The 12,792-nt window shown below is 41.0% G+C and overlaps 1 protein-coding gene across 1 annotated transcript; it reads right to left on the reverse strand.

Annotated features, from left to right (window-relative positions):
• Positions 1-7,928: 7,928 nt before the first annotated feature.
• lim2.5 (lens intrinsic membrane protein 2.5) lies at positions 7,929-12,569 on the reverse strand. Its single transcript, XM_086153648.1, has 5 exons — positions 12,412-12,569; positions 10,572-10,784; positions 9,554-9,703; positions 9,293-9,427; positions 7,929-8,077 (listed from the first exon to the last, which is right to left on the reverse strand). Exons 2-5 carry the CDS (start codon positions 10,747-10,749, stop codon positions 8,016-8,018), a joined length of 525 nt encoding a protein of 174 aa, XP_086009774.1. The 5' UTR covers positions 10,750-10,784; positions 12,412-12,569; the 3' UTR covers positions 7,929-8,015.
• Positions 12,570-12,792: the final 223 nt, after the last annotated feature.

Below are 12,792 nucleotides of genomic sequence, written 5' to 3' on the forward strand. Positions count from 1 at the left end.
GAAAATTCAAAAAAAGGAAACCGGCAGTCGTGCAAATGGAAATCGTTTTGTATGGAAAGACAAACCTCAGCAAGTAAGAGGCAACACATGACGGTGACATGAGTCACCGTCATGCTGTTGGCCATTTCCTCAGCGCCTCAGTCGCTTCTGGCCGCATCAAAACACACATGGGGGCTTCAAATGCTGTGGATTAAACTCAAAGAAAATGTTTAATAAATCAGACCTGAGCTTTATATCAAATAAAGTGTAATGCTATGTCTCTTTTGTGAAAAAAAAAGCAATAATCATTCCATTTGTTCATGAATAAATTAATGATATCACTTTATAATAGCTGTCTAATAGATCATTTATTAATCAAACCATATTCCCAGACAAGAAACAAGGTTAAATGGGATCCCAGCTGCACATATGAAAAATAATCCGTCGCTGAATTCTCAGAATCTACTGTCCTTGCCAATGTGTTCAGGTTCCAAATGAATGAAGACATATCATCCATATTCAACACTGATTTAATGTTTACAAATTCTGAAACAACCTTCTGCTGACATTATAGCTTTATATTATTAATCAAGAGGAGTTACCATCTAAAAAAAATGATTTGTGGTGATCCTGAATTGAGGAAAGAGAGTAATTCGGGATCACATTAATGCCACTCTCTACACTACAACATCAGGAAGATTTGCAGATTCCTCACGGTGGATGCAGCGCAGATACTCATCCAGGCTCTGGTCATCTGTGGTCTGGACTTCTGCAACTCCCTCCTTGCCATTGCCCAAGCGGCGACCATCAGGCCTCTGGAGCTCATTCAGAAAGCAGCAGCCCGCCTGGTGTTCAACCGCCCTAAATTCTCCCACACAACTTCCCTTCATACGTCCCAACACTGGTTCCCAGTAGCTGCCCGCATCAAGTTCAAGACCCTGGTGCTCGCTTACCAAGCAGTGAATGTGACAGCCCCGTCTTATCTCCAGGATATGGTCAAGCCACATGTCCCTAGCCGTCCCTTCCGATCTGCCACCTCTCGGCAACTGTCCACCCCATCACTCAGAGCCCCTGGCTGCCGATCGAACCGGTCTCGGTTCTTCTCAGTCTTGGCTCCTCAATGGTGGAAGGAACTCCCAAAAGGGGTCAGAACAGCGGGGTCGCTTCCCATCTTTCGCTATGAGCTGAAAAAACATACCTCTTCACCGAGCACTACCCCACTAATCGCACTTAGCCCCCAACCCCCCCCGGGAAAAAAAAAAAACGAAGAAATGAATCTATGTATGTATATGGTTCTGAGATGGCTATTTGGTAGAGTGGTCACTTCTTATTTCGGACTACTGGTGCTTCGGCTCTTCGGTGACTGAAATGCACTTTTTGTAAGTCGCTTTGGATAAAAGCGTTTGCCAAACATTCCACAACAATGACAGCAGCCGACATGAACACCTGGCAGCAGAGTTGTTTCACCTGCATCCTTGGTTGCTGAGCAACCAAGGATCAGGGTCAGCTGTGGGAGGAGAACATGCACCGCCTCACCAGAGAGCTCAGAATAACAGAGGGTTTCCTAAGCTTATTGAACTTTTGGGGGGAAAAAAAATGATTGTGGTGATTAAGAGCCGTCTGGTGGTTCTGGGCTTTGAGGAAAATCAGTTATTGAAAAACGACAATAAAAGTTGCAGAAAAGGTCTGTTAAAATTCTGGAGCGCCCTCTGTGTCACATGCCCGAAGACTTCACAGAAGAGAAGATAGAGGGGATTTCTTCTCGAACTAACCGTGCAGCAGTGCATCATTTAGCACAGTTTTCTTTACACGGGTTGCAGGAACAGAACTTTTGACATCGAGTGTTGTGCACATCATGAACCATATGTATTCATTTGCTCTCACTCTTCTGGAGAAGTGCCACTGTAAGGTTTTGCAAGAATCAATTGCACAATTATAACCCGGCTTTTAAAAATAGAAGCTATGACTCAAGAACTGTAATGGTGGCTCGGTTATATTGCAGTAATAAGCAGATTGACAGGTTTGTATTTTAAAAAGGGTCTTTATCTAAGAGGTTATCAGAGAGAGGAAGAGAAAATGCTCAACCTCAGCAAAAAAATTTGGTGCGAATGGTGACGGAATGTTACAACACTTCTGTAAATCCTCGCCAAAATAACACCAGTGTTCAGTGGGAAGAGGGTGAGGAGGAGGAGGAAGAGGAAAAAGAGGAGGAGCAATGTGGACCCGGGTTTGTGACAGACAATGGGAATAAGCTTCGGTAACATCCCTACCCACAATGTTCTCATATCTGGGATTTTTACTGGTTTACTCCATCCATTATCCCCTGCTAATCTGGAGTCAGGTCGCGGGGGCAGCAGACCTCCCTCTCCTCCGCCACATGGTCCAGCTCCTCTGGGGGGACCCCAAAGCCAGCCTGGAGACAAAGTCTCCTCTAGCACGTCCTGGGTCTTCCCCGTGGTCTTCTCCCAGATGGACATGCCCAGAATACCTCCCCAGGAGGCGTCCAGGAGGCATCCTGACCAGATGCGCAAGCCATCTCATCTGGCTCCCCTCTGTGCGGAGGAGTAGCAGCTCTATTCCGAGCTCCTCCCAGATGACCAAACCTCTCACCCTATGAGGAAACTCATTACGGCCGCTTTTATCCGCTATCTTTCGGTTACACCTCCTCCCCGACCTGGAGTGGGCTTTCCTCCCGTTTCCGGTTGAGCACCATGGTCTCGGATTTGGAGGTGCTGAATACAATTGGTGACAAAGGGCAGCCTCTCTCATCGGGAACGGGTTCAACAGCCCATATAACGGGGTTCGGTAGCCTATATGCTCGGAGCCCCCCCCCCCCCCCCCCCCCCCCCCCCGCACAGGCCGTTGGACACGGTCGAATGGCCTCTCCAGACCCACGAAACACTTGTTTTGATCCACTTGTTTCCACAAACTAGTAAAATACTCTAAACATGAGTTTTATCAACCTTGACCAGTGCCCCCCCCAACAAGCCCCAGCACTTTGAGACCCCCCCTCCCAAATAAAGGTCTGTGAGAAACACGAGAAATAAAACAGTCCAGTCGCCACGATGAGATTTGACTCCCCCAGACCTGACGCGGAGGACCGAGAGCCTTCACGGACACGTTTTATGAAATTGTTTGAACTGAAGTGGCATAAACTCTCCATCCTCATTCATCTGTGTTAACAAAAACAAAAAGTAAGGTTAGCAGTGTATTTACACATCAATAAAAACCTTCATCGTGTTGGAGAAATCAAGTAACAGATGGAGAAAAATTAAGTGGATTTTGTGTACGAATAGCTCACATGGCTGTCACAATCACAACCACAATCAGTGGCTCTTCTTATTTAATCTTTCATTTTTTTTTTGGCCTGAGATTTAACTCTAACTACTTGTTGAAAAATGTTTACGACAAATGAATATATGAATATTGAATTTTGTCACATGAGTGCATGGAGTGTGTATATACATATATATACTGTAGTCCTTTGCCATATTGAGATTCTCCTTTACAGGTCTCACTGAATGACAGGTTTTTAATTCTTACATATCTCATTTTATATTGCTGATTTGTCACTACACCACGGATTGTTGTAGTATAAATGTATTTCTATACATTTGTTATTTCAATTATTTTTATGGTAAAAACATTTTCTAAGGAAATGACCAAGCAGGGCATGGTGTTCTGTATCCTGAGCTCTTGAGGACCGTCACTGTAGCATCATTCGCTACATCTCCTGCGTACAGAATGCACTCAGCATCTTTTCTTGTCCATTTCACATCGACGTGCGACCAATCCTCATAGTGTTACTCTATGGCATTGCATTTGTCTAAATTAGACAGGAAGTGTTTATAAGGTTATGGGAAAAGTTAAAAAAGGGGTCATATTGCTTTAAAATATATATAATTAAAAAAAAAGTTGCTACTTTGTGGATAAACAAAGTAAAAGAAGGACTACCATACACTGTAAACACATATACATATGTTTAGATAAAGGCCAAAACACAAGTGTGCCTCAGTAACTCCTTGATGGATTTAAACCACAGTAAAACCTCTATAGGAAAGGCCAGAGCAGATTGCACCTGTTGAGGAGATTCAGGCTCTTTGGAGCGCAGAGGGCTATCCTGAGGACCTTCTTCGACACTTCTTTGGGGTGGATGATAACAAAGCTGTGAGCTGTGACTGACTCCCAACCCATGCAGAACATCAGAGCTGCTCCTTGAGCAAAAGAGTCCTTCATCCCAAGTGTGTGAAGAGATTTGGCAGGTCCTTCCAGTTGCTGTTCAGCTGTTTAACATCCAGCTCTGCTCCGAATAGACTTCATTTCATTCATTAATTCATTCATTTAAGCACTTACTTATCCATACACGTACTCATCTGCTTGTTTTTTTTCCAGTTATATATAATCCATATATATATGTATATTTATATCCATTTGTATTTTTCATTTTTTCCATTTTCTAGATTTCACTACAGTTTTAAACTTATGATATTTATAACTCAACTAACTCTACCGCACTGTCCACTTTCTGCTGTGAGAAGTCCCCCATTGTTGGACGATTAAAGCGCATTCTAAAACCTCAGGGGACATTGTCTCACAGATAAATAGGGGAAACACACTCTCAGTGCAAACATGCCGCTGTCTTGGTGTCAATTTCTCAACAATTTCACTTTGAAAATAAATTTTCTCACACATACCTCATAGAGTCTATAAGCCATACATTAAAAAAAAGTACAACATTTATACATCCATGCTAACCCAGTCAATGTGTACCAAGAGAATGCATGGCACTGGCTAAAATGTGTCTGTGATTCCCCTGTTTTTGAGCAAAGGAAATCCCCCAGTTGGGTTGGAGAGACAGGCACATAGAGATAACTGACGACAATGCAGAGCATCACAGACAGCGTGTTTCCCCCCGTGTCAAAACACAACTTCTTCTTTCTCTTTTGTGTCGGATGATGCAACACAGAACCCCTACCTCCCCACGGCGGTCTGCTTTAGAAAATTATCTAATCTGATAACTCAAGTTTGTCAGAGAACGGGCGAAAAACCCATAGGGAATGAAGAGGATTAGAAGAGTCAAATGCAACTTGAAGAAAATAGAACACTACAGGTACATCCCTCGGGATTAGCTTTTCCCAGTGGCTCTTCATCCAATCAGCTAGAGACTTCTATGGCCTTACTGGGTGTCTGTGTGTGTAAAAAAAAAAAAAAAACAACTATGAACTATTAGAGGTGCTTCATCTTCATCTTACTAATGTGCAGGATTCCTCCTTCACTTTAGAATTCACCACTGTTAAGAGGAAATAGTCAGCTTTCATGAATGATTTGAGAGAGAATGCAGAGAAATGGGTGTGCGGTTTAAAAGTCGGATCCAGGAGGAGCATCCCGGGAAAACTGTGAGAATGCAAATATGGCATTGGTTATCGGGCCGAGAGAGATGGAATTCTGAAGACTTAAGAGTTTAGGGAGCTGGCAACCAAAAAAAAGAGTGTGTCTAATCTAGACAAAAGAAAAAAAATACTTTTAATATTTTTCAAGCAGCTGTGTTTAAGCTCTCACAGAAGCCCAGTAGATGATCGAGGAGCGATTAAAGATTTTCCTTCCTTGCTTGTTTGTTAGTTTCTCCTGATTTAAGCTTCTTCCGAACTAATTCATTCACTGCAGAGGACAGCAACTCATTAATAACTCATGAATGCAGACTTCTTCAAAGCTTCAATCCCCTGCCTTCGAGGTATAAAGTTCCGAAATTCCTCAGAAAAGGCAGCAATGGAGTTGTGTTCAAATGCTTGGACCGGGAGACCAACAAGACCGTGGCCATTAAAATAACCATGTTTGGAGACCACGGGCGTGAGGTACGTCACTTTTGTATGTATAGTTTCAGGACAGAATGAATGAAAACTGCTCTCCTCTTTATGGAGATCCAGGGTATTTACAGGATACAGTGCCGTTAAACTGCACAGTTCATCTGCATATATCAGACATATGCACCAAAACATGCTCAAACATAAACTGTCACACATATATATATATATATATACTTAACATGAATATTTCAAAATGCCCTGCGATTGACTGGCAACCATTCCAGGTTGTGCCCCGCCTCTCACCCAATGACAGCTGAGATTTGCTCCAGCATCCTCAGCAACCCTGGGTGCAGGACAAGTGGCAGAAAATGGATGGATGGATAAATATTTCACAATTGTCCATGTACTCTTACTAACTAAAGGAGGTGTGAAAGAGTAGGATACTGAAAATAGGGTTAGATGAAGAAGGTTGATTTGCTGTGGCGACCCCTGAAAGGAAAAACCACAAGATGAAGAAGAGGAAGAAGAACTCTTAGTAACTAAGCCATCTCTTTCTGCAGATAAATATTATATCCATCTCATATTGTATTTATGAAGTTACATATCCATCTCATTCTGCATGTGTCTATATATATATATATATATATATATATATATATATATATATATATATATATAAAACTGTCAGCATTCTCTCATTCTCCTATATGTTTATAAATCCCGTTGTGGCTGAAATCTGGTCATCTGGCAAGTCGACATGTGTTTAACGCAAAGCTTTCTTCCAAACACCAAAGTAGTACAGTGGGATCATGGTCATTAACAAAAAATGATACAAAACCTGTTGGTTGGACAAACTGGTAGGTGGTCCAGTTGCTCGGTAGCCGTAAAAACCACCAACATAATTATTTTTAAATTTGACAGCTGATCCCATTTTATCTGCATTTTTTTAAATCTAAATTAGATGTGTCCGGAGAAAGAAAAGTGGAAGGAATGTATTGACCTGCTGAAGGAGATGCTCAAGTGGGACTGCTACGACAGAAAAACACCCACTCGGATTCTTAGCCATCCCTTTATCACCAAGAAGCATTGCAGCATCTCGGAGCTCAACTCCTGGTCATTGTCCAACAGTATTTGTGTTATTTCAGACTGGAGGTCATTGTAGCGCACATCTTTAGTATTTACTTTGTATTTTCTTTTTTTTTTTTAGCATTCACGAACCTGAAGATAGCTTGATTAGATCTGCGAAACTATAATCCAATATGGCATTCGAGCCCCGTGCACACCTTGCATCTGTGTTAAAGGTGGACGAGGCAACTGAAACCAACATTGTTCAGGCTGCAGAGATAGGAACAGCCCGGACCCAGATAACAGAGATAACTACAGTCAGGACCGTAGTAGATGACTGGTGAGAGCAAAACATCAGCGGGGCAGAAGAGGGTCAGTTTCAAAGTAGCTCACCTGTCTTCATGTATACAAACAGGATAGAAGAGAGTCATGACGATGGGACATTAACCAAGGGCTCCTACTGCATACTATCTCCTGAGCCCTGCAGCATGGTTGACTTTTGCGGAATTGACTCCAAGAACACAAGAAGGAGAAAGAGGAGGACTATTGTGAAACGGCTGTTTCCTTGACTTGAGATACCAAAAATACATAGGTGAAGAGTTTGAAGCTGATCGGCCAACCGTCTTTAGCCTGGTTCTGCTCCCGTGCTATGCTGTCACTCAAATGACAGGAAGCGAGGGCAGAGCAACAGGAGACGGAAAAGTGTGTTTTTGCTTTGCGGAGGATTCATCAGAGATTTTCAGTGCAGGTTTGAAACCCAGACAGAAAGTTAACAACATCATTTCCTGTTTTTCTCACCATCGAATATCATGGAATTGTGAATTTTATCACATACATGAGTGAGGTGAAAAACTAAATGTATCTACTGTCAGATACACAAACAGATTATAAATAGCCTTTTAAAAAAAGTGCTAATTATTTGTGAAACTGATAAGATCAGTAGTTCTCAGGAGGGGCAGAAATTTGATTTTGGACTTAATCTGGGTTTATTGGCCACTGCGCATCAGAATCAACACTATTCTAGTTACCGCAAACAAATGTAGACAAAACACCAGAAAGACGCTATGGCTGTGTCTGCAGTTCAAGATCTTTATTTCTTTAAACCTCTCTACTCCTGAATTACAATCTATACCTTTTGCAACTTTGGCCCATCACTTCCTGTCTATGTTAACGGGGGCCAGCCACTCTCCTGCACTCGTGCATTCTGTAGGCACACATGTAGAATATACCTGCGGGACAAGAATAAAAATAATGTAAAACTCTATGAGGACACCTTTGAATTAATGTTGATACATAGATAATTACACTACAATTACCATTACGTGTAATTAACAGTTACAGTTATGCATTTGAAATTTCACTGGAACGGTATCAAGGGAGATCAGCTTCAAGAACGACTTCGAGTAATAAATTAACTTTCTGATCTGACGGCGTCACACTTGATATGTTTACTGACAGTAAAAACCCTAGTCAGATGATGTTTTTCATATTTTCCTAATATGGTGTTAGCCGGGTGCCGCGTCCAATCAAGACACAGCATCCAGTGTTGATTCGCTACAAAGATGACAACTTCTTGAATTTTAAAAACATTATTTGAATGTTTTCGAGTTGCTGGACAGGCCCCTGACAAAGCCAGGCTAACACGTAGCTTGACTTAGCTTTCGGTGTTCATCTCATTAACTTTAACAGAGATTAGCTTTTGTTTTTTCTTTATTTAGGTTCGGTTCAACTAACGAATATTTTAGAGAAATATTTGTACATTTCGAGGGAGAAAAACTCTTTGTCTTTACAACAGGTCTATTGACTGGGTTATAAAAGCACAGATCCTAGATCAGGGGTGTCAAACTAATTTTAGCTCAGGGGCCACATGGAAGAAAATCTATTCTCAAATGGGTCGGACTGGTAAAATCATGGAATATTAACTACTGTTAATATAACTATTGTTCATTTCACCCCTGAAACCTGGTATCTTTTAGCTTTGCAAGCCAGATTAAACCCATTTGTTGACCTGATCCGGCCCCCCGGGCCTTGAGTTTGACACCCCTGGCCTAGATGTTCACCCATGAGCAGTATATTATGAGAATATCATTATATGTAAAACGTAAAAAAATTGGTGGGGGTTTTGTGTCTTGTGCCATTTGGGATCAGAATCTGCTTGAAGAATCTTCACAGCTTGAACAATTTCTTTTGCAACCACAGACAGGCACAGAAAGTCTAGACACAAATAGGTCATATTTAAATGCAATTCAATATGTTGTCCTCGCCTGAGGACTCCGGCTCTCAGAAGCATAGAAAATAAATTAGAAAATTCATCGCAAATTAACATTGAGTGTGTTTAATAACGGCGCTACATCAAGGATGTAATTTGGGTTTTCTGACATGGACCTTTTACCTGAGTCTAAATTTCAAGAAAATTTAACAGTTTGCAAAAAAAAGGAACCAACCTGCAAAGAAAGTCATGAGCAGCGCAACCCAGCCAAGTATGTAGGACCAGGAGAAGCGCCAGTCACCAAAGCGCTTGCCCAGGAAGTTGACGGTCACACCGGTGTAGATGGCCATTGCAAGAAGAACAAAGAGAGCTGGTGAGGAAGAGATTTACATTTTGCACTTAGAATTAGTTCTCCTGGACTTTTCCCCAACAATTACACTCGTAATGCTTAATCGACGAACAGAAGATTATTATTTTTTTTTCATATCATCCTCACTTGAAACAAAGAACATGATGCCGGCAGCGAATGAGCGGTTGAACCTCTCGAAGGCAGAGAAATGGGCGAACGAGAGAATTCCTGCGATGATGCCGGCGAAGCATGACATGGCGGAGAGGATCATGAAAGCCCGGGTGGCATTCCAGTAGGCTGAGGGCCAGAGATTGTGAAGATAGAAAGAATCAATTCCAACTGAATTCAAACTTTCATCACTTATTCAAAATCTTTGAGAGAATGTCTGCCGGTCGCTCAAATGTGAGATCAGATGACCTTTGACACGACACATTTAAATTGCAAACAATGGCAAATATTGATGATTTAAGAATGAATGTGTCTACAAAGACTTCGAACGTGGTCACATTAAGTGTGTTTATTCAAAGCACACCGAGGTATATATTTTTGGAATTCTTACATTTTGGCTTATTTAACCAAAGTAAAAGTACACCAATGAAGAGTCCTTGCCTTAAACATTACAGATAAAAACTAGATAGATCGACTGATGATTTAAATGACCAAACATATTCATCCAAACATGTTTGTAGGCCTGGAAGACTTAAGAGCATCTCTGATCCGACCAAAACATGTATTTATTTTTTGTTTGATTATGGGGTCGATTGTTGGAATTCATACAGATTTTGATTTGTTCACGGCCTGATACTGCACAATCAGTCTCACATTTGAATTTACACTAGTAATTGAATGAATTACTGTTTGTGTGTTTGTGTGTGTGTGTGTGTGTACGTATAAACATAGGAGGGCGCTGTGGGTTTCTCAGTTGTTCTTACAAAGTTCTTACAAAATGCATGAACACGTGATTAAGTGTGACTGAATTAAACCTAATATCCTCAACAGTAAAACCAAAAATAATAAGTGTCATTTTAAATAGCACAAACCCATTGTGTGCCTCTGCAATAAGAAGCCGTTAATATTCATAGTTTAACTACATTGCATTCTGTCACTCAGTTGGAAATTCATGCTTTTTTTAAATATCTTTGCCCTGTGTTGTTTCCCCTCTTACCGATGCTGTCGGTCTGCATGTAGCACTTTCCAGACATGCAATACCTCCACAGGCCCTGGTGGGCGAAGCTGCCAGACAGACGGTACTGCATCCAGTAGTCGGTTGCTGTGGAGACCACCAACAGGATGTTCCCCACAATGGCACAAAACAGCCCCCCTCCCATGAAGCTGTACATCATGAGTGACCCTATGACAGCGGTTAAGTCTTCAGGCACTGAGAAAAGAGAAAGAAGATGGCAGGAGTCAGAAGAACATGTTAGGATAGCTTCATCATTTCTTGCATAAATCATGGTTATTAATGGAGGAAATTAATGAAGGGAGGGGAGGAGCTGATCAGTGTTTGCAATACTAATATTGATGATTGTCGGAAAAAAATCAATCATCTGCTTTGTCTCAATCTTGCTGAAAAGAAAAATTTTCTTGTGGAGTTTCGTACTGGGATGACATTTATTGTTGATTTTGAAGCAATTATTTCTAATTTTGAGAGCCAGTTTTGGCTTAATTCTCAATCATATTCTCCAACATATAAGTCACTACTTTTTAAGAAAATAGGCTTTTTGTTAGCATTTCAAGGAAATCGGTTTCCTTGATTTTTTATTTTTAATCTCCAATTAATAGACAGATGTAAGAACATACATTAATTTATTTTTTTCAATTTATTTTTTTCCTTATATTTGTTCCATAAGAGGCATCAACTACCTCTTGATATTGAGCATTTAGATAAAATTCTATATTGCCATTACACATGTACAAGTACAATGCAACCAAATGCAGTTTCGCATCCAACCAGAAGCGCAAAACACAGTAAGTGCAGGATGTATACAGGATGAATGATATATAAGACTGTCTACTTACTAGATGGATTGCTATATGCAAATATATGTGTATAATGTATATGATGTTGGTGGAGAGCAAATTTGCAGTGGATAAATAGATAGACAGACAAATTACTTTATTTATCCCCAAGGGGAAATTGCAATGTTACAACAACAATTTAAAAACCAGACAATAATCACACCAGATACATTGTAGTACGAGTAGTAGTAGTAGTAGTACAAGTATGAGGTGTGATGATTGGCTATAGAGTAAAAGGGGTAAAGTTCGACCTCCAACTAGTAGGTCAGTGGGACACATTCATGAGAGCAAATTATAATTTCAGTTTAGAGAGATTTACTAAACAATTTCTGAAACAACCTTTTCCTTTTGTCTCAAGAAGTTTGATTTCCAGCACTAGACCAATACTTTGACCGCATGATCGGACAAAAAAATATTACATGATGTGACCCAGACAGAAGGACAGCTAAGAAATGCATTCAAAAATTAAAAATTTCGATTGTTAAATATGATTGCAATGACAGATACCTGCATGTTGATGGAGAATGATGGATTTTTCACTTTACACAGAAAATGAAGTACTAGCATTAGTAATGTGTATTACCATAGGCATTATCATGCTATCACGCTATGTGAAACTGTATTAGTGGATTTCCTTCTTTCAAAATTATATAACAAACTGACATGTAATGGCCAAAGCACACAATTTTTGCACTGTAAGACAAAACAACACGACGTGATGAAATAAAATTATAATTTTTTAAAATCCAAGGTTTTACACTGGTAATCACATTATTGAATTTATCCGTGAATAATTATTATGACATATGATGGGTTTTAACAAACTGAATAATTTTAGAACAGTGAGAAGCCATCACATGACAACAGCTCACATGGTCCACCTATATGCCACGCAGTCGTAGTGTCCCGCACCCTGAAAAGCATCACATTATGTCATCCTCCTCCTCCTCCTCCTCTTCATTCAGGCAGCGCAAAAGATTTCTTACCTTAATTCCTCAGGATAAAACCAACCCTCTTAAGTATGAGCGTTTCCTCGGGGAATGAGTGAGAGAGGGAGTTCAAGCCGCGAGCGAGCAAAACGTCAGAGAGGAAGCCCAAGGCCAAATTCCAAAAAGTTATCCCCTGCACTTTTCTGTCGATGGAGGCAAAATCCTTTAAAACAATTGGCGCCGAACAAACACACTTCAGCTGATGGGCCAAAACCCACGTGACTCTTTCACTGTGCACTACATGGGTGTATTTTAGGGGGTCAGGGCCACAGGGAGGGGTGACGGTGTTGAGGTTTGGGGGAGGGTCCGGACTATAAGGCTAGTGCAGCACGGTCCTTGTCTGTTGTTCTGGTAGGTATTCTGGAACTGTGGATGTGC

Source organism: Fistularia commersonii, chromosome 10 (genome assembly GCF_037954325.1).
Source record: "Fistularia commersonii isolate RoL2024-O1a breed Wild chromosome 10, RoL_Fcom_v1.0, whole genome shotgun sequence".
Taxonomy (NCBI): Eukaryota; Metazoa; Chordata; class Actinopteri; order Syngnathiformes; family Fistulariidae; genus Fistularia; species Fistularia commersonii.